This window comes from Nomascus leucogenys, chromosome 17, assembly GCF_006542625.1.
Source record: "Nomascus leucogenys isolate Asia chromosome 17, Asia_NLE_v1, whole genome shotgun sequence".
NCBI classification, from domain to species: Eukaryota; Metazoa; Chordata; class Mammalia; order Primates; family Hylobatidae; genus Nomascus; species Nomascus leucogenys.
Window position 1 is genome coordinate 68,911,887 of NC_044397.1, and position 21,025 is coordinate 68,932,911.

Genomic DNA, 21,025 nt, shown 5'->3' on the forward strand with positions numbered 1-21,025 from the left:
TGATCCTCCTGCCTCAGCCTCCCTAGTAGCTGGGACTACAGGCATGCACCACCACACCTGGCTAATTTTTGAATTTTTAGTACAGACAGGGTTTCACCATGTTGGCCAGGATGGTCTTGAACTTCTGACCTCAGGTGATCCTCCTGCCTTGGGCTCCCAAAGTGTTGGGATTACAGGCGTGAGCCACCATGCCCAGCCATCATTTTTACATATGTATGTACATACCATCAGTAAGTTCTTTGAAGGTAGTTTTCATATCTTTTTCATCATCTTTTTACCTTGTATATAATAGGAACTTAAATATCTGTGGAAGGAGTAAGTTAATGCACATCTTGGTTTCTCCAAAATGTAATTAAGAGCAGTATCTTTTTGGCTGATTAAAAAACATCCTTCCTTCCTTAATCATTTCCAACAAACATCAAAAACATCATTTACACACATATAAAATCACAGTGTTCCCCAGGGTTTTTGTGCTGTTCTATTTTCATTGAGGTAAAAAAGCAGAGGCGTTTCACAAAGCATTCTTTTATTTGGCTTCTACTTAATGCTTTTCATTCTCCTGAATATAGACATGCTGCAAAACATTCCATTCTCTTGATATAGACATCCTGAAAGCATTCAAACTTGGCTGAAATTTTTTTTAAAGCCAAGGAAAAACCAATTCTACCAACCATTTCCTAGATTTCTTTTTCTTTTTCCTCCTCTTTTATGAATCAAGAAACAATGTTTACAGTTTGCCCTGAGTCTTCTGGTAATGCTTATCAGAATCTGAGGTGTTGCAACTAGAGTTGCTCTGTTCTTTTATAATGGTAGGCTGCAGAAGCTTCCCTCCCCATTTTTTAAGTTTCTCATCTGAAACTTGCAAGTAAGTAAATATAATGTTCTCATTCTTTTTTTTGTTAATAAGATAAAAACCTCTTTTTAAGAAATTAAACTTTTTTTTTTCAATTGCAAGCGTGATATGCTCTCAAAAAACTGAACTTCTGCTATAGAAAGTGAAGTATTACAGGCCGGGCATGGTGGCTGACACCTTTAATCCCAGCACTTTGAGAGGCTACAGAGGGAGGATTGCTTGAGGCCAGGAATTTGAGACCAGCCTGGGCAACAAAGCAAGACCCCATTTCTACAAAAAGTGCCTGTGGTCCCAGCTACTTGGAAGGCCAGGGTGGGAGGATCGCTTGAGCCCAGGAGTTATGATCGCGCCACTGCACTCCAGCCTGGGTGACAGAGTGAGACCCTGTCTCTGGAAAAAACAAAAATCAAAAAAAACCAAAGTGAAATAATATACTTTTCTTCCAGTAGCAACACTTTCTGGCAGCCTTGTCCATGCTTTACCATCTCTCTCTTCCTCTTTCTTGGTCTTTACTAGCCTCTATCCCCTATCAAGGTAAATGATCAAACTTCTCCTGAGTCTTTAACAAGCAGGATGTTGATCTTTTTTTCTAAAAAGAAAATGATCTTCTTTTATTACACAGATGGTTTAACTTACTTTTTTAATACCAAAACTCCATCAACTTATGAATAGTAAATAAACATTTGTCAACATCTGTTCTACTATGTGAAAAGAATATACAGATTAACATGAGTAGTTAATAAAACAAGTTACTGACAAAATAAAAAAATAGTTATCGACTGGGCATGGTGGTTCACATCTGTAATCCCAGCATTTTGGGAGGCGGAGGCAGGCAGATTGCTTGAGTCCAAGAGTTCACAACCAGCCTGGCAACATGGCGACACTCCATCTCTACAAAAAAATACAAAAAATTCACCTGGCCTGGTGGCACATGCCTGTAGTCCCAGCTACTTGGGAGGCTGAGGCTTAGGTAAGAGGATTACCTGAGCCTGGGAGGTTGAAGCTCCAGTGAACCATGATCATACCATTGCACTCCAACCTGGGCAACAGAGTGAGATCCTGTCCCACAACAAAAAATGAAACAAAATAAATACGTTCTTTACCTATAACATAACAATCCCACTACAAGTAAAATAACAATATTTCTATCAAAACACGTATTTTTCTATTATTTTAAACCTAAAATTAAATGGAAATCATCCTTACAGATATTCATTAATCAAAATGATCCACAATACAATGCTTCTAGAATACATAAAGATGACCATAAAAGGAAAGTATATCTCAGTGAGACAACTGCAATGGCATTTTTTGTTATTATTGAAAAATTTAAGTTTAATGAAACTTTAAAAAGGGTGAAGGGCATCCTTAAAGATAAACATAAATTATTAAAATCAGTTTTAATGGCGAGGTGCAGTGGCTCACGCCTATAATCCTAGCACTTTGTGAGGCCAAGGCAGGTGGATAACCTGAGGTCAGGAGTTCGAGACCAGCCTGGCCAACATGGTGAAACCCTGTCTCTACTAAAAATACAAAATTAGCCGGGTGTGGTGGCACATGCCTGTAATCCCAGCTACTTGGGACGCCGAGGCAGGAGAATCACTTGAACCCAGGAGGCAGAGGTCACAGTGAGCCAAGATCGCGCCATTGCACTCCAGCCTGAGCAAAAAAAAGAGCGAAACTCCATCTCAAAAGGAAAAATAAATAAATAAAAATAAAAACAAAAGCAGTTTTAACAAATTCCTAACTTGATCTTGAAATTAGTGCCCTAAAAATGGAGCAGTAACATAATTAAGTCGATCATCTTGTCTCAATATTAATGGTTAATGTAGAAACAGGTATAAAGGAAAATTTCTCAGAAAGATGAGATTGTTCATTGTTCTTGTGGATATGTAAAAACAATGCTGACTCAAAAGCAGCCAACTGGACAGCTGCAGATGCTGAACCCAATGGAAACACTAAGCAGGCATAGCACGAATCAGTAATTAACAAAGCAGATGCAGAAAGCTTGATGAGGATGAATAATTGCATAGATGGGAATAGTAAAAGGAGCTGGTAACAGTACAAGTTTTATAAGAAATTAGATAAACTCTTTGTATTCATGAATTTGTTGGCAAGAGTGCTTCATAATACAGAGAATATATTTTTTAAATGTTTTGAATACATCGATAAATACCTTTATATGGTACTTATCACTAAAGATATTTAAAAAAGATCCACAGGAAAATATGGGTAGAGTGAACATAAAAATAATTATAAAAGTAAAGAATGATATAATATTCCAGGTAGGATAACTACAGAGGCATCAAATTTGTTTATTTTTGGAATTCTTAATTGTAGTGAAGTGTTGAAATTAGAATGCACATCATTTTCTAATTTTTATATGTATGTATATATGTACATATATATACACACATATATGTATTTTATAGAAAATCTTTCCTGCTAGTCAGGGCTTTCCTTGAGGATAGGTATCATGTTTTGTTATGTACTCCAAAAACACCAAGCCCAGTGTCTTCTATATAAATAAATACCTGTGGAATGAGGAAGATAATATGTATCTTGGTTACTTAAAATATAATGAAAATAGGCAATATGATTAAACATACTTTAGTAAAAGCATTCAGAGTAAACTGCACAGACACTGAACATATGACTTGGTAACATCTTTCAGGAGGCTTTCTTTTTTGAGAAATAGCTCTTAAACTGCAGTGACTGTGACTTTAAAAACTAGAATTTGTAGAGGTAATAGATGCATTTATAGCAAACTTGGAAAACAGCTTTCAGAATTCTGGGTATATAAGGAAGCCAACAGCGTGGTTCATTTAGAGCCTTTTTCCTTAGGACATATGTTGCAAGAATTACTACTCTTACAAATGCAGCAGATTCATTGCTCATTACTATAGCAAGTGTTTTAACTCACAGCAGATTTGTTCTTCATCTATTGGTCCATTTGATATAATTCTATATTATTTTAGTTATCATTGAAAATGCACACACTTTCTGTTGTCTACTTATTCATTAATTCACAAATATTTATTGAGGACCTACTATGTGCCAGCCACTCTTCTTGGTGCGGGAATATAGCAGTGAACAAACAAAAATCACTGCACTTGTGGAAATTTTATTCTAGGGATGGAGACAGACTATAGTCATGATAAATCAATAAAATATATAGTAAATTAGACAATGTTAAGTGCTAAGTAAAAAAGTAAAGCAGAGAAGGGCTATAGGAAATATGAAGGAGTAGAATTTTACATAGAATGGCCAGGGAAGGGCTCACGAAGAGGTGACATTTGGATTAAGTCCTGAGGAAGTAAGGGAACTAGTCCTGCGAATATCTGAGGGAAGAACATTCCATGCAGGGAGGATTCCAAGTTGCAAAGGCCTTGCGGTGAAAAAGTGCCTGGAATTGAGGAATATCAAGGAGGCCAGTGTGTCCATGGGGGAGGAAGTAGTTGGGGATGAGATCAAAGAGGTGACAGGAGGCTAGGTCATAAAGGACTTCACAGGAAAAGAAGCCACTGAAGGTTTTGAACAGAGTGACATGATCTGATTTTTTCACAGGTTCACTCTGGCCACTGAGTTTTGAGAACAGTGTGAAAGAGGGTAGGGTGGGAATACAGAGACTGTCTAGAAGACTGCCATAATCCAGACAAGAGGTGGTGGTGGCTTGAACCAGAGTGGTAGCAAGTGGCTAGATTCTGGATGTATTTCGAAAACAGTAGTCACAGGATTTGAAGACAGAATATGAAGTGAGGTTATCTAGTATTTGTGATATAGTTACATTTCCACTGTTCTCTCCTAAGTGATGAAAAAGACACAATTTCTCATAAGTTGCCTGTCATTCTCAGGGTTTGACGGTCCTGATATTCAACTTTCTTTTGTTCCTGAGTTTGAAAACACACCCCAATTATTTCCATGTCCTACCTCAGCCTTGAGGATGAAGATAAAATTTAACTGTCTGAAGACTGACAGTTGCCAGCACTATCTCAGCTCCTCCTAAACTGTAAGCTCCGCTAGGCTTATTTCATTTCCCTTGATGTCCTCAAAGCCTGACTCAGAACCTTGCACACGTTAGGGTCTCAAAAAATGTTTGTTGAATGGTTTAGTCTACATTTCCCATTCCCACTGTATTTTTTATTTTTTTTAGTCTCACTTTGTCACCCAGGCTGGAGTGCAGCGGCGCGATCATGGCTCACTGCATTCCCACCTCCCGGACTCAAGCAATCCTCCCACCTCGGCCTCCCGAGTAGCTGGGACTACAGAAGAGCGCCACCACGATTTGTTAATTTTTTGTGTTTTTAGTAGAGATGGGTTTTCGCCATGTGGCCCAGGCTGGTCTCCAACTCCTAGCCTCAAGCGATCCACCCGCCTTGGCCTCCCAAAGTGCGAGGATTACAGGCATGAGCCACCGCGGCCCGCTTCCCATAGTTATTGTAAAAGATTAATTTTTCACACTTGCTAATGTGAAAATAAATAATAAACTGAAAATAACGTTCGGCACCTGTCAATTGCAGAATCACGTGAATTTCAGCATTAAGGATAGTATGCTGAGGTACTGTCAAGTGGTCATTGAGCCTCCTGCAGTTTCACTCTTACTAGCTCAACCTAAACGTGTTTTAGCTTCCCCGCACCTCGTAAGGGGAAGGACGGGGAGACTGGCTTTGCTATTTGCAGCTAGGGCCGAGTGTCACAGCGCAGCATGGAGTTAAGTCCCCTTTGAACGGGTACAAACGTCTCTGAAAGATCAGTCAACATGCGTTATCCCACTGGCTGGAGACCCCAGCCGCTCGCGGGCACAGCCACAAGCCCCGGCGGCACTGGCCCGCGCTGTGCACGCCGGGAGTTGTAGTTCTTCCCACTCTCTCTCGCCGCCCGCCGGCCTTCGTCGCACGAGCGCCCCCAGCGGCGCGCAGGCTCCGTGAAGCCCAGCGCGCGCGGACCCCGGGGGCAGTTTCCTAGCAACCGGCGGAGCGGCTACGTCACAGTGGCAGGTTCTAAGCGCTGCTGGGCACCGTAAGGCCGCCGTGTGTACCTTCCAGCAGCTACAGGCTGGTGGAAGCGCTGCTCACAGTCAGTGTCCGTACGTCTTCGTCCGCCCTTACCCTCCTTATCCTGCTTCAGGTATCGGAGAGCCGCTTCCCGCCGCGCCCCCGCCGCCGAGGCCCGGGTCAGAGGCTAGAGGCCGCCCGCCCGCCCGCCCCTGCGTGGCCCTTTCCCCTGAGCCCGCGGAGCCCGCCGCCCCGGGCCTCGGGGCGACGATGCTGGAGTCCATTCGCGTGACGGGTGAGTGCAGGGAAGGGCTGGCCGCGGCGAGGGTGCGGGGCGGACCGGGGTCCTGCCGCCGGGGGCTCAGGTAATGGTAGCCACTGGCTGGGCGCGCCGCTCGGGACTCTACCCTGCGCCCCGACCCCTGCGGGGCGCGCAGGAGGCGCTCGCGAAAAACCTATGTAGGGAATAGAGAAATCGGCCTCATTTCCTTTCGTCACTTATCAGTAAGTACATGCTGTAGAATCTCATGAAAAATATTATAATATTAGACCGGTTGCTGGTCTTACAAAGGTACAATCCAAAGATTGTTAAATCCTATTTCAAAACACGCTAGGGGTGTGATTAAGCTTCATAATTTTCTAGAATGTTCAGAAAAAATAAGCTAAGCGAAAGAACAATCTGTATATTTCAGTATTTATACTGTGTATATTTGTGTGTGTATGCTTTTATTCTTAGAACGTTTTGAGTTGATATTATTAATAGGCTATTTTACAGTACGGATTATACCAAGTGTAAAACATGGGTCTTTAAACAGACCCCAGGTCAGAAAGTCTGAAAGTTTACCTGCATTTTTAAAAATTCAGTTCAATCTCTGGGAGCACAGAACTTGACTCTTACTATTTGTAAATCGCTATGCGTGTTAGCCATTTTTAAAAAAAGCTTACATAATATTAGAGTAATTTTCTAGGCCATTTTCCCAGCATTTGATTCTGTACGCAAACATTTCTGCAAGGCAGGGTTTTGGCAGTTCGGAATTATGACGAAGAACAACGGAGTAAAGGGAAATACTTACTCCTCAAACTAGTGCCAAAATAAAGCCGGAATTTTAAATTTTAAAGCAATGCAGTACCTAACAGACTATTTTTCTGTGAGCATTCTAACTGAAAAACCAAACCTCTTTCCAGTGAAAATATTTATGATTTTAATTTTATACTGTTTTATTTCATGTTCAGTGTTATACGGAGTTGATTTGTGCAGTCATGACATTGCCACGATGTATATCATTTATGTTGACAGGAGGCATAGTTACAGGATCTGAGATCGAAAAGGCAACTTTAATTGGCATTAGAATTTCTAAAAATGTGATTTCATGTAGATGCTACTTTTAAAACACAATTGAAATGTCAAAAGTTACTTAAAAGTACCATACCTCCTAAATATGGAGCAAGGTTTCTCAACCTCCACACCATTAACTTTGTTGTTGTTTTTGAGACGGAGTCTCGCTGTGTCACCCAGGGTGGAGTGCAGGGGCGCTGCCTCTGCTCACTGCAATCTCCACCACCCGGGTTCAAGCGATTCTCCTGCTTCAGCCTCCGAGTAGCTGGGATTACAGACGCATGCTACCACGCCCTGCGGATTTTTGTATTTTTAGTAGAGACAGGGTTTCACCATGTTGACCAGGCTGGTCTGGAACTCCTGACCTCAGGTGATCCTCCCACCTCGGCCTCCCAAAGTGCTGGGATTATAGGCATGAACCACTGTGCCCAGCCTAGCACTGTTAACTTTGGACAAGATAATTCTTCCTTGTGGGATGCTGTTCTCTGCCCCGCCCCCATAATTGTGACAATTAAAAATCACAATTGGGCAGGGGTGTGGGGGAGGGCAACATCTCCTTCTCCATGAGAACCAGTGCCTTGAAGAAAAATATAGATTCTGTCACAGTGCACATTATTTGATTGAGAAATCACATAGATTAAAATTATTTTCCCAAACCATAACAAACACTGTAGAGATACATATAAAATAATATTAGTATTAGAAAGTAGATACTCTGATCAATTAGTCATTCAAAGTGATCTCTTGATATGTCAACATGTTGAGTTAGAAGTTTGAGAAGAGATACTTTAGAAAGTAGTAGACCCACTCCTCTTGTCTCATTTCCCTTCCTATAATTTAGTGGCGGTACATTTACCCTGTATGTTTGCAAACCCTGAGGTAGACAATTTGGCAGTGAATTTCTATAGTACAATAAAGTTCAAATAGCCATTTGAGACCATTCAGGCCTCTAATTTACAATTCCTTTAAAAATAACTGGGTCATTTTTCAGACTACTTTCTCTCTTAAATATACTTAACTAGTTGAAATAATTCTAGAGCCCTGTGCCCAGCATTTCACTGCGATATCAGAAAAACCCAATTTGGACAGCCAGAAACTTACGTAGAGAGTTAAGCTGAAAACGTGCCCTCCTCTCACCTGGTCATTCCGTCATGATTCATTGGTATCTAAGATGGCCATGTTCTTCTTTCTGGTTAGCAGAACTTGATTGTGGTAAGAGTACTGATGGAAATGTGTTCATTTTTTTTTCAGCTCTAAAAGTCGTTACAAATATAGAACAGATTCATCTTATATTTCAGGAATGAAGCAATTACTTGTTTCTGAAATCACTTCCTATATAATATCTTGCCCACTTTTGACTTATTAGTATATGCTATCTATGCTGTTTAAAAATGGAATCAAATCAGAAAAGGTTTTTTTGACTTCTCATGGCCTTTTACAGAAGAAGGTTCTCAGGCTGGGTGCAGTGGCTCACACTTGTAATCCCAGCAGTTTGTGAGGCAGATAGCGGGTGGATTACCTGAGCTCAGGAGTTTAAGACCAGCCTGGGCAACACGGCAAAACCCCATCTCTACAAAAAATTAAAAAATTAGCCGGGCATGATGGCCTGCACCTGTAGTCCCAGCTACTTGGAAGGCTGAGGCAGGAGTATCACTTGAGCGCCCAGGTGGCAGAGGTTGCAGTGAGCCAGGATTGCCACTGCACTCCAGCCTTGGCCACAGAGTGAGACCCTGTCACAAAAAAAAAAAAAAAAAAAAAGATTCTACTTTAGCTTCCGGGATTAAAAAAAAAAAAAAGGGTTGATTACACTAAAGCCACTAAAAATCTTGATTCTAAAATATAGATTAATTACCTTATTAACATGAAATTTGCCTTGGAATTCAAATTTAATGATTCAGAATATTTCCCTATGTACATTTTTCCATGCGGTGTTTCTATAGGAGCTGAATATAATATTTAATGTGATACTAATAATAGTTAACAAAGGCTGCCTACCTATAGTCCAGCACTCTTCTCAGCACTTCACACATATTAACTTTTAAAATCCTTACAATAATACTATGAAGTATGTATTATTATTATTATTATCCCATTTTACAGATAAGGAAACTATAGCACAAAGAAGTTATGTAACTTGGTCAGGGTAATAGCTATTAATAAACAGAGCCAAGATTCATACCAGACAACTCCATTCCAAAGCCCATGTTGTCAACTACTAGGAAAATCAGCTCACTATTACACTGACTGTACACTGATTTGAGCCACAAAATCCAACATCAAGATTTCATGTAATATCAATGTGACATTATCCGATGGTTTGCTCAAGTGTTGGTTTTAGATTTTTAATCACAGGCAAGTATGTAATAATTTTTACCTGGGAAAATCATATTTCACTTGAATAAAAATTTGTTGTTTTCAAAATAGAAGGCATCTAGTTCATTCATTAACAAAATGCTGTGAGAAACCATATAAGATTATGTTCATTTATGATTTCCTATCGGCTTTATTTTGTATGTGATGTAAGAAGAGATTAATGAGTCATTCCAGAAATGAAATGTCTTTATATCAAAGATGAATGTTTAAAAATACTGGAAATGAAAGTCTTAAGGCCAGCGTTAGGCCATACAGGGTGAATATACCTAGGCACATAGCTCATATTTGTTCTACATCAGCAGGTACCTACCATGTGGTCTTCAACATCACTAATTGTTTCATTTTTCTTTTACCTTCCTGGGATAATTTTTTCCTCAACCGTCGGGCAACTAGGTCTTTTACCCTTTCTTTCCTCTCAAATGTTCTCTTCCCTTGTCTACCTCTCTGGCCCCCCTTTCATAAGCAGGACAGTGAATAAGCAAAACCAAACACAGATGTATGTTGTAAAAGAGCTTATAATTTCATTGTTGAGGAAGTCTGTCATACAACAAATATAAACCTGCAACCGTGATAAAGTACTTCAAAGAAGAGATACAAGGTGTTGTGAGGGTCTAAAATGAAAAAGTTAAGGAAGGTTTCCTGACCAAGTGCTATTTGAACTGAAAGATGAGTGGATATTAATCTAACAAAGAGAGGGATAGAAGGGCCCAGCAGACACAGGGAGCAGCGTGTGAAGAAGTATGTTCGGAGAGAGCATAGGATGAGATATGGTCAAAGCGAGAGAAGGCTGGAGTGGAAAAATTGAGGAACACAGTGTGAGGTGAGGCTGCAGAGGCAGAAGGATCTGACCAAGAGTGACCTCATAGACCATGGTTAGGAGTTTTGTCCATCCCGAGGGAAAGCCATGGGAAAGTTTGTTTCTGGCACATTCAGTGTTGTTTTAGATGATGTATAATGCTCACTCTTACCACAACCATCACCAATAAAAGTATCTAGACTACTCTGTATATTTCTAACTGTAAAAACAACAAACACAAGTTTCTGACCCCAAAACAACAATGTCCCATTATAAGTTACTAATAGAGCAGCACTGAATTGCTCTTACCTGGGGCTGTGAAATTTTTAAGAATCCTAAAGTACAGTCAAGTTTCTGAATTCCTGAATGACATCAGCAGTGCCTTTCGTCTCATTTTCTTACAGTCGATAAGCTACATTGGTTGCTATTGAATTTAGAGATACTATAGTTAATAGATTATCTGTTACAGTGCAGACAAATTGAGCAATAAATATGTTTTTAAGGATACTGATTTTATACACCATTAAAAAAATTAAAGTGTAACTTAAAGTTTGCAAGTCTTAAATGTGCAGCCCAATGACTTTGTACATACATAACCATTGCCCAGAACAGATAGAGAACATTTTCAGCACCTAGTAGGTTTCCTGGTATCTCCTCCTAGATTATGATTCACCCCTCAAAGGTAACTATTCTGACGTCTAATACCATAAATTAGTTTTGCTGTTTTGGACTACATATAAACAGAATTATACACTATATAATCTTGATGTGGCTTCATTTGCTCAACATTGTCTGAGATACATCCATATTGTTGCTTACAACGTCAGTTCTCTTTTCATTGTCGTATAGTTTTCTGTTGTATGAGCGTACCACAATTTATCCTTTCTACTGTTGATATTGTTTGAGGTGTTTTTGTTTGTTTGTTTGTTCGTTTGTTTTTTAGAGTTGGAGTTTTGCTATGTTGTCTAGGCTGGACTCAAACTCCTGGGTTCAAGTAATTTTCCAGCCTCAGCTTCGTGAATAGCTGGGACTACAGGCATGTGCCACTGTGCCTGGCTTCTTTTGAGTTTTTAGTGATGAAAGTCTTGATAAAATTAAAGTTTATCATGTTTGGGGATTATTTTGTTTTGTTTTGGCCTTTCTTTTGTTTGTAATGAAGTAACCTGTTGTTTTGTGGTATAAAATTATCCCAGATTCTCAGGTTTCATAACTATTAGTGAACCATATGAAATTTCCATTTGTAGGTCAAAACTGGTTGAATAGTATTTGCTACCAGGCTTTGTTTCTGTGATCTTCCTTTTCAGCCAGAGACCTCCTGATTACTATGAAACCTCACCTACTCACAGTTGTGAAACACTACTTTTAGAGAGCAGTGTCTCCCTTTCCCCCATTCTTTTAGATGGGGAACGGGAGGTACCGATGGGCTTAATGATTAGGCTAATATTACAGAGAGGTCATTGAAAGAGCTGGGAATGGATGTCAGGAATCTTGGTATCCTTTTCTCCTGTTCTAGATATATACTAAGCTTTCATTGTGTTGGTAACTTCAGTATATTCACCTACTTGTGAATAGACTATCAATTTTAATGTACAAATATTATTTACCCTTTTTTCTTCAGTATGAGTAATCAGGTTGGGGTGAACAATTTTCTTCTATCAAATTATTTTCATTCTCTCCAATATTATAGTGAAACAGATTTCTTATAGCTAAGTTTTACATTATATAATGACTGCCTTTAATGTGAGAAAGTATGCTTTTTAATTACCTTATTACTTTTCTGGGAAAACACGGGTTCCACTTCCTCCAAATAAGTCTGTTTATGCTTTTAAAATGTTTTAATTTTTCAGGAAAAAGGATTCAGAGAATAGGATGTTCTTTAATAAATTGTGTCAAATGTTATCAGCCTCTTAGTGTTCTTAACCATGTTCAAAAGTCTTTTTTTCACAAAATAAGCAATAGTATTTAAAATTACAAAAACAATCTCTTAGGTTCTATGATACTTTTTAATGCAACTGAAATACAATTACTGTGACTCTGAGAAATTAATTTATATCCATCTTATATGAGTTGTGTGAAGGACCATGTGCCCCACTTTTATGAACTTCATGGGCTATCCAGCATTTAACAGGATTGGCATTTGTAAAATAAATAGACCATTAACACTCCCAAACTTTATTCAGCAGCAGATGGAGCTTCAAAAGGATTCGTGCTAGGCTTCTCAGGAGATAATTAGCAAGTGAACTGAAATGCTGTAATTCCTAGGGAGAGAGGTTCTGTCAGGCATATACTGTCACCCCGCTGCCATACTTCACTCCTCCTTGAGTATTTTGACAGGTGGTTTAGGACAGTTTTTTTTTGTATCTGGAAATGTGTAGGCTGTTTCAGATGGCACAAAATTATGAATTTGGAGGTCACTGATGCTTTACGACAAAAAACTCAGCAAGCTCAGTTCTTTGGTCATAAAGCTACTAAGTCTTAGAAAACAGAGAGCATTTTCACATTGAGTATTCATTTTTAAAAAATCAGTACAACATATATGTAATGAATCATCAAAACAGAAATTCTTCAGAGTAGTATTATTTATTGATTTTAATTTGATGTAACTGTGTCCCTTTTTATTATGAAGATCAACTGAGAAAACAACCTGATTTCCTCCCTTTACCTTTCCAGCTACGCCTAGTCCTTACCCTACTTCCTAGGCTTATGCTTATTTGAGTTCTTTCACTCTTTCCCTTTTCGTGTCTATTTCGGTTTTCTTTTCATTATCACCTCTTGTCTCCTAAGCTTGTGGTGTCGTTTTAGGGAAACCGACATTATTCCTGGCAATAATGTTAGTTGGCAACATGTAAGTCTATGAAACTCCTGAGAAACTGGGAGCTACCAGCCTATGATGAACATTTTGTTTATTTGTCCAGTTAATTTTGTCTTGCTGAGTCTTTAACATTTATTGAACAGCTTCTTTGTACAACCTGTCTTCAACATGACCCTATGTGATCTAGCTCCTACCTCTAAACTTACACATACAATAGACATTTAGCCCCTGCAAGCTTTAGAGATACCTGTGTGTTATCTTTTAGACACCAGAATTCAGATTTCACATGCTGGCCTAGAAAATGTAAGTAAAAGGACTTTTACATACCTTACATATTTGGATTATTATCTACTTTGGTACTGTCTCTTTACCCTAGACTCTATGACTCCTGGGTTTTAAAAACTAACATTTAGATCAGAGTTTCTCTACCTTGATACTGTTGACATTTTGGAATGAATATTTCTTTGTTGTAGGAGATTGTCGTATGCAGTGAAGGATGTTTAGCAGCATCCCTGGCCTTTACCTGCTAGATGCCAGTAGCCTCTCCCCAGTTATAACAACCAAAATGTCTCTAGACATTACCAAATGTTCCCTGGAGGGTAAAATCGCCTTCTGTTAAGAACTACTGGTTTAGGGTCTTTCCTGTTATGTTTTCATGTCTGCAGTAATCTCATATTTGAATGGTCCCAGAACTACACGTACATATTTATTCAGAATGGTTGCAGAATTGCATGTTTAGGGTCATTTATTTATTCATTTGTTTATTCAGTGAACACTTATTGACAGGAGTTGAGCTGGAGTCTTGTTCAGATGAGATGTATTTAAGACAAACTCTTCATCAGTTTAGAATTGAGTCTGAAAACCCTTAAGGGCCTACTTGAAATCTCATCTGTTTCTCTTCACATTGCTTCCTTCCTCATCTGAACTGTAGGTTATTGTTTGTGTCTTTTGTTTTTCATGTTTAATTATATACTACATTGTATTATTGTTGAAATCTTCATAGGAATGCCTTGTCTTCAGAGCCAGATTAGAAGCTGGTTATAGGTAAGAACAATGTGTTTATACAGTTGTTTATCAGAGCCATGTGCTGAATTAGTAGTATTCTATGTATTTGTTAAATGAAAGAATGCAGATCAACACAGTTTTAAAGTAGTGAATGCACAACAGTATATCCAGTGATTCTTACCTGTTTAAAGCACTTGTGAGTTCTAAAAACAAAGCTGTCCTCTCCTTCACTTGCCATTTGATATATTAATACCTTTGTAATAGTTATTAAAATTTGTTTTTCTAACTTGCCAAGAAAAAAACCCTTGTTTTTCTTTAACCTTAACGTACAGCTTAGAATTATGAAGAAAATCAACCAGTTATTCATACTAAGCAACATTACTAAAACGTGCTTGAAGATGCCATCTGTTTAATCTTAACAGTGGTTTTTGAGTAAATAAGGCTTTGTTGTCCTTCTTTTACTGATAGCTACCTTTATATATATTTCCAAATTTCAAGATTGTATTGTCTTTGAAAGTGCCTTGGATTTTACTTTATTACAGAAAATACTATTTTAAAATATTTCTATGAAATCCACATTCTTTTTTTTTTTTTTTTTTTTTTTTTTTTTTTTTTTTTTTGAGATAGGGTCTTACTCTGTCACCCAGGCTGGAGTGCAGTGGTACGATCTCAGCTCACAGCAACCTCTGCCTCCCGGGTTCAGGCAATTCTCATGCCTCAGCCTCCTGAGTAGCTGGGATTACAGGGGTGCACCACTACACCTGGCTAGTTTTTGTATTTTTTGCTAGAGACAGGGTTTCACCATGTTGGCCAGGCTGGTCTCCAGCTCCTGCTCAAGTGATCTGCCTGCCTCGACCTCCCAAAATGCTGGGATTACAGGTGTGAGCCACTGCACCCAGCTGAAATCTACATTCTTTTGTAGAACCAAGTATTCAGATTATTTATGTATATTATCTTACATATTAGACTTTGATCATCTAAGTGGTTTGAAGCTGAGGATTTTTGTAGATAATTTAACATATATACTCATAGAGAAGAGAAATGACAGTATCTAGCATGACCAAAGTTTAGTAATGTGTCCTTTTAATATTTAAAATGTTTTTTTCTAATGATTACTGCAAAATTACGAAGTTTAAAGAATCTTCAGAATACCTTTCCTAATAAACAGTTTGCTTCATCTGGTATCTTTGTTATTTCTTTTGTTTTGATTTTGTTTATTAACACAGAAAAGCTTCACTGGCCTGAGCAAGAACTTGCTAAGAAGTCTATTCTAAATGCAGAAGATTCATTGATCATTGACAGCAAAAGAAGCATTTCACATTTATCCTCGGGAGTGCTAAAAGACATTTTCACAACTGGAACCAGTAGTTACAATGTCCTACTACAGAGCAAGGAGGAAAAAAAGTATCATTCACAAAAACAGTCTTCCTCCACCTACTCCAAAAGATGTAGAAAACCCAGCAAATCTCCTAACACTTCTCGTAGCAAAGATCCTCGCAGGATGAAAGCCCTGGTGCCTGTGACAAGCAGTGGTACTTGGTACTGCCTGGAGAGGCGGCCTGCTGTTTTTGTCACTAGTTCAGCGTCAAGTCCTGTAAAGTTTACACATGATATCTCTGTTACAGGGAACGGCATAGTACTGCCACCTAAACCCAAAAGCAAGGTCAAGTGGTGCCATTTCTCCACTCTTCCAAAGCCAAAACCACAGCCTCAGCTGTCTAGAAGCTTTGAAAAGGGAGATGACTTTTCTGGGAAGAAATTTTGTATATTAACTGCTATAAAACCCACCAACTTAGAGAAAGAAAAACTGAGATTCTTCAAATCTGACTATACCTACAATCCTCAGTTTGAGTATGCCAATCCTGCTCTGCCAAGCGTATTAGCTAAGCACAGCCACGCATCTGACCGATTTCTTAAGCAGGTAAAATGCCATTTCAATAGTGATAGTTCATTTTTATGTACTAAAAACAGTTATCTGTGATCTTATAAGCAAAAACAAAGACATTTAAAAATATTCAAATTATTTCTATGTTATGGTTAATTCCCACTCAGGACATGTAAATATGTGACAAGATGAGTATCACCTGTATATAAACTACATTGCATTCATCAAAATTTATAATTTGTTATATAGACTCTTTGTGACAGGAAGCAATTTTATTAGGAAAACAGCTTCAGATTCTGGTTCTAAGCTTTCATGTGGGAGTTACAAACTTGTGGCCAATTTAGCCGCCTACAGACAAGTGTTGGGTAGCCCACAGTACGTTTTTGTTTTCTAATTGATTTCTTTTTTGTTTTTTTCTGAGATAGATTCTCGCTCTGTGCCCAGGTTGGAGTGTAGTGGCGCGATCTTGGCTCCCTGCAACGTCTGCCTCCCGGGTTCAAGTGATTCTTGTGTCTCAGCCTCCCAAGTAGCTGGGACTACAGGCACCCGCCACCATACCCAGCTAATTTTTGTGTTTTTAGTGAAGATGGGGTTTCACCATTTTGGCCAGGCTGGTCTTGAACTCCTGATCTCCAGTGATTTGCCTGCCTTGGCCTCCCAAAGTGTTGGGGTTACAGGTGTGAGCCACCATGCCTGGCCTCTAATTGATTTTTTAATGTCTTAGATGGAGGATGCAATCCCTGGTTCTTCCTATTGTGTTAAATTCCTGGCTTGCTTAGGCTCTGGTAAGTAGTTTGGGAACCGAAGCTTGATTCTTGTCCATGAACTTGTTCATGAAATTGTTAATCATCATCAAATAAATATTTAAGCACTTATTCAAAGATAAAAATAATGGGATTTTCAAAATTATCTTCAAGGTTAGCAAATTATGATGTGAACGATATGAATAATACTTTTAAATTGCTCACTTTAAGCCCTTAGCGGTTTTGTGTTTTACAGGGCTATAAAACATTTCAGAACCTCATTTAAGCATTTGAGAAGAAATTAGCTAATGTTTATCTGCAGGGCAGAGTTTTGAGATCTTAAAGGCCGACGATATTTGGTCAAATTAACTTTGTTCAGGTTTTTATAATAGCTTCAACTTGGCATTGTCAGTGACTGAAAATCTGTTTGTAAAACAGATAGGTAAAACTGCATGATTCCTCTCGCCTGTGGTGCATGCCCTATTTTAGCATTTTTGCTGATAATAGTTATTTGGTCTCGCGGCCAGCAGATATTTTGCTGTTTATTATAGATAACGTGGAATCTGGCCAGTCTTTTGAAGCCATTATGTAAAACTTAATTATATAAAGCCATTATGTAAAGACTAAAATAATTTTAATCATGGTATTTCCTTTGTTAGGGTCTCTTTTCTACTGCTTCTGTGTTCTTTTTTTTTTTTTTTTTTTTTGAGACGGAGTCTTGCTGTCGCCCAGGCTGGCGTGCAGTGCGATCTCGGCTCACTGCAGGCTCCACCCCCTGGGGTTCACGCCATTCTCCTGCCTCAGCCTCCCGAGTAGCTGGGACTACAGGCGCCCACCACCTCGCCCAGCTAATTTTTTGTATTTTTAGTAGAGACGGGGTTTCTCCGTGTTAGCCAGGATGGTCTTGATCTCCTGACTTCGTGATCTGCCCGCCTCGGCCTCCCAAAGTTACAGGCATGAGCCACCGCACCCGGCCAGCTTCTGTATTCTTTAATGGGTATTTGCTTTTTTAAAAATGTGCTGAGATTGTGCTAAAAATTGTGATTCAAATTGATAACTTACTAATATAAAGTGGCACTTTTGGATGGGAGAAGACAGCATTAACATAGTGATTACATAATCCTCTCTTAGGCTGTACTACTTCCACATTGTAAAATGGAGTAAAGAAAATACCTACTTTAGGAGATTATTTTGATAATTAAATGAGAGAATGCTTAGCACATATATTGCAGTTATCATCGTGCTTGGCACCTAAAAAGCACTCATAAAGAGGTTAGCTGTTATTTTTATTTCTATTTGGCAGTCATTCTTACATGTGATTTTTTTTGTGTGTGTGGAAATTGCAGTCGATTGAACAAGGATTTCACAAATATAAATTTTACAATGATAAAAATCCTGTTTGCATTTTCTCCCTGATGCTGAAAGAGATGGCTGAGATTTATTTACCAGTGTTCCTTAATTTGGAGACCTACCCCACCCCTGCCTGTTGGGAAAGAGATTTCCAACCATTAGATTAAAGAGAATGCTCTTTGATTTCTCTGGAAGGCAATTTGGGAGCCTCAGCAGCCCCACAGTTTGAGAATTGACATTGCTTGGCCTGTGGCTTTGCAATTTTAATTTTGACCCAATTCCAGCTTTAGGAGATTAATCCTACACTTGAATTGCTTGAGACTTCTGAGTAGCACTAGCAATCTTAGCTGACTTGTACTACAAATGCCACCATTTGGGAGAATATTCTCAATAAATGCCAAGTATACTGTTTAAACCACTTTAATCAAAGAAATACATGGTACAAGACCTCTGGGAAAATATACTTAAATTCTTCTTCAGCTACCGAGTGAATAATGACATGATATCATACATCCATCTCCTCCTTAGATAAAGCAGCAGCTTCAAGGCTGGTTTCCAGGACTCAGAAACATGATACCCAAAGGGGCCAGGATGGCCAACTAGCCCCATGGTCTCTGGCTTCTACGTTTGAGGCCTTGCCAACCCCCAGCTGACAGTCTCTTGAGTTTCACAATCCGGATCTTGGTAAAGCAGGCAATCTGTATTGTTTTGGAGGATGATTGTGGTCCTCTTAAGTGCACAGATTAGCGGTATGATGCTAGACTTTCACGCACAGATAAGTCTGCCACAGTGGAACCGAGGCAGTGCTCATGCTCTATTTTCCCCATCATTGTCAAGGAGTTCCAGGCCTCAGGTTTTTTGGTCTAGGCAGTATGTCCCTAGGGAGGCACTCAGACCACTGAGGTGATACAGGACATACAGCAGGCTGCAGGACTGGAATATAACTCTAGGTGGAGCCTGCTGAGCCCTGCCTTGCTGCATGCTGGCAGCCATGGTAGCCTCAGCTTCCTGACTCTTAGATATGTTTAAACTTGACAGAAACTCAAGATGTCTGTTTAAACTTGACAGAAACTCAAGATGTCTGTTTTCTGTGGCTTTGGACCTTTGCAGAAAAGAGTACAGTGCTTCATAGGTGCTAAGGAAGGGATCTGGAATTAGAGCCTGCAGAAAGCTACCTGGGGTTAGGTGCATCCTCACCAGTGGGTCAGAAGTAGATTCTTAGTGGTGCTCTTGAACAGTAAATAGTTCAGATAAAATCTGTATATTATCTTAAGTTCATGTGAGTTTTGCATCATACTTCATATTGTATCTTTATTCTAATAAAGAAAAATGTAAATTGCCTATCTTCAGGTAAAATGGATACTTTAAGAATAAACAAGGAGGCTGGGTATAGTGGCTCACACCTGTAATCCCAGCACTTTGGGAGTCCGAGGCAGGCGGATCACTTGAGGTCAGGAGTTCGAGACTAGCCTGACCAACATGGTGAAACTCCGTCTCTACTAAAAATACAAAAATTAGCTGGGCGTGGTGGCAGGCGCCTGTAGTCCCAGCTACTTGGGAGGCTAAGGCAGGAGAATCGCTTGAACCTGGGAGGTGGAGGTTACAGTGAGCTGAGATCGCACCACTGCACTCCAGCCTGAGTGATAGAGTGAGACACTGTCTCAAAAAAAAAAAAAAAAAAAAGCATAAACAGGGAGTATCTTCCCATGATTCTGGCAACCTCTCTATTCTCCCCCAAGGTGAAAAACAAAGTTAGTACTAAAGCTTTGCCAACAAAAAACAGCTGTTTTCATGAACAGCTTACTCTCAGAAGATTACATATTAACAATTGCTCACCTGTAAAATTAGCCCTGTCACCAAAAGACCTGTAGCATCTTTTTTTGAGACAGGGTCTTGCTCTGTTTCCCAAGCTGGAGAGTAGGGGTGTGATCATAGCTCACTGCAGCCTTGAACTGCTGGGTGCAAGCAGTCCTCCCACTTTAGCCCCCAGCCCCAGTAGCTGGGACTTACAGGCGTGCACCAGCACACCAGGCTAGTTTTTTAAAACTTTTTGGATAGGTTGGGGGGGTCTCACTATGCTGCCTTGGCTGGTCTCCTGAGCTCAAGTGATCCTCTGGCTTTGGCCTCCCAAAGTGCTAAGATTACAGGTATGGGCCACTGCACCGGGCCTGACCTGTAGCATCTTGAGGGGAAAGCATAGACAAGGCACCTTCTGGGAAGAAAAACAGCAATCAGGAAAAGCCAGAACGCTGTATGTCTCAGAGCAAGCAGAGGTTCTGATGAGAACAAAGTCATAATTTACTAACTACAAACATAATACTTTTTTTTTTTTTTTTTTGAGATGGAGTCTCACTCTGTTGCCCAGGCTAGAGTGGCGATCTCCACTCACTGCAGCCTCCGCCTCCCAAGTTCAACCAATTCTCCTGCCTCAGCCTCCCGAGTAGCTGGGATTACGGGCACCCGCCACGACGCCTGGCTAATTTTTGTATTTTTAGTAAAGACGACGTTTCACCTCATCTGTTGGCCAGGCTGGTCTCAAACTCCTGACCTCAAGTGATCCACCCACCTCGACCTCCCAAAGTGTTGAGATTACAGGCGTGAGCCACCGTGCCCGGCCCATACTGTCTTTCTAATAATAAAACATTAAGAGTGATATATCTTGATTTATTATAAAAAGACACATCCATGAGTGAAACAGTATAGTTGCGGTAAGAGTTGAAAAAGAAAGCTGCAAGAAAAGTTCTTTTTTCTTTTTTTTTAATTTTTAAGATGGAGTCTCACTCTCGCCCAGGCTGGAGTGCAGTGGTGCAATTTCAGCTCACTACAACCTCCGCTGCCTGGGTTCAAGAGATTCTCCTGCCTCGTCCTCCCAAGTAGC

At 39.7% G+C, this 21,025-nt stretch overlaps 1 protein-coding gene across 4 annotated transcripts in view; it reads left to right on the forward strand.

The window, feature by feature from the left end:
• Positions 1–5,812: 5,812 nt before the first annotated feature.
• The window catches only part of KIAA0895 (KIAA0895 ortholog), a 44,760-nt gene continuing 29,547 nt past the window's right edge, over positions 5,813–21,025 (forward strand). For 2 of the 4 annotated variants that reach the window (XM_012496914.2, XM_003268931.4), the window contains exons 1-2: positions 5,813–6,142; positions 15,396–16,090. In XM_012496914.2, coding sequence (XP_012352368.1) covers positions 6,118–6,142; positions 15,396–16,090 — 720 coding nt within the window. In that variant the 5' untranslated portion in view covers positions 5,813–6,117. The other 2 variants (XM_030795714.1, XM_030795715.1) reach the window with 2 other exon arrangements.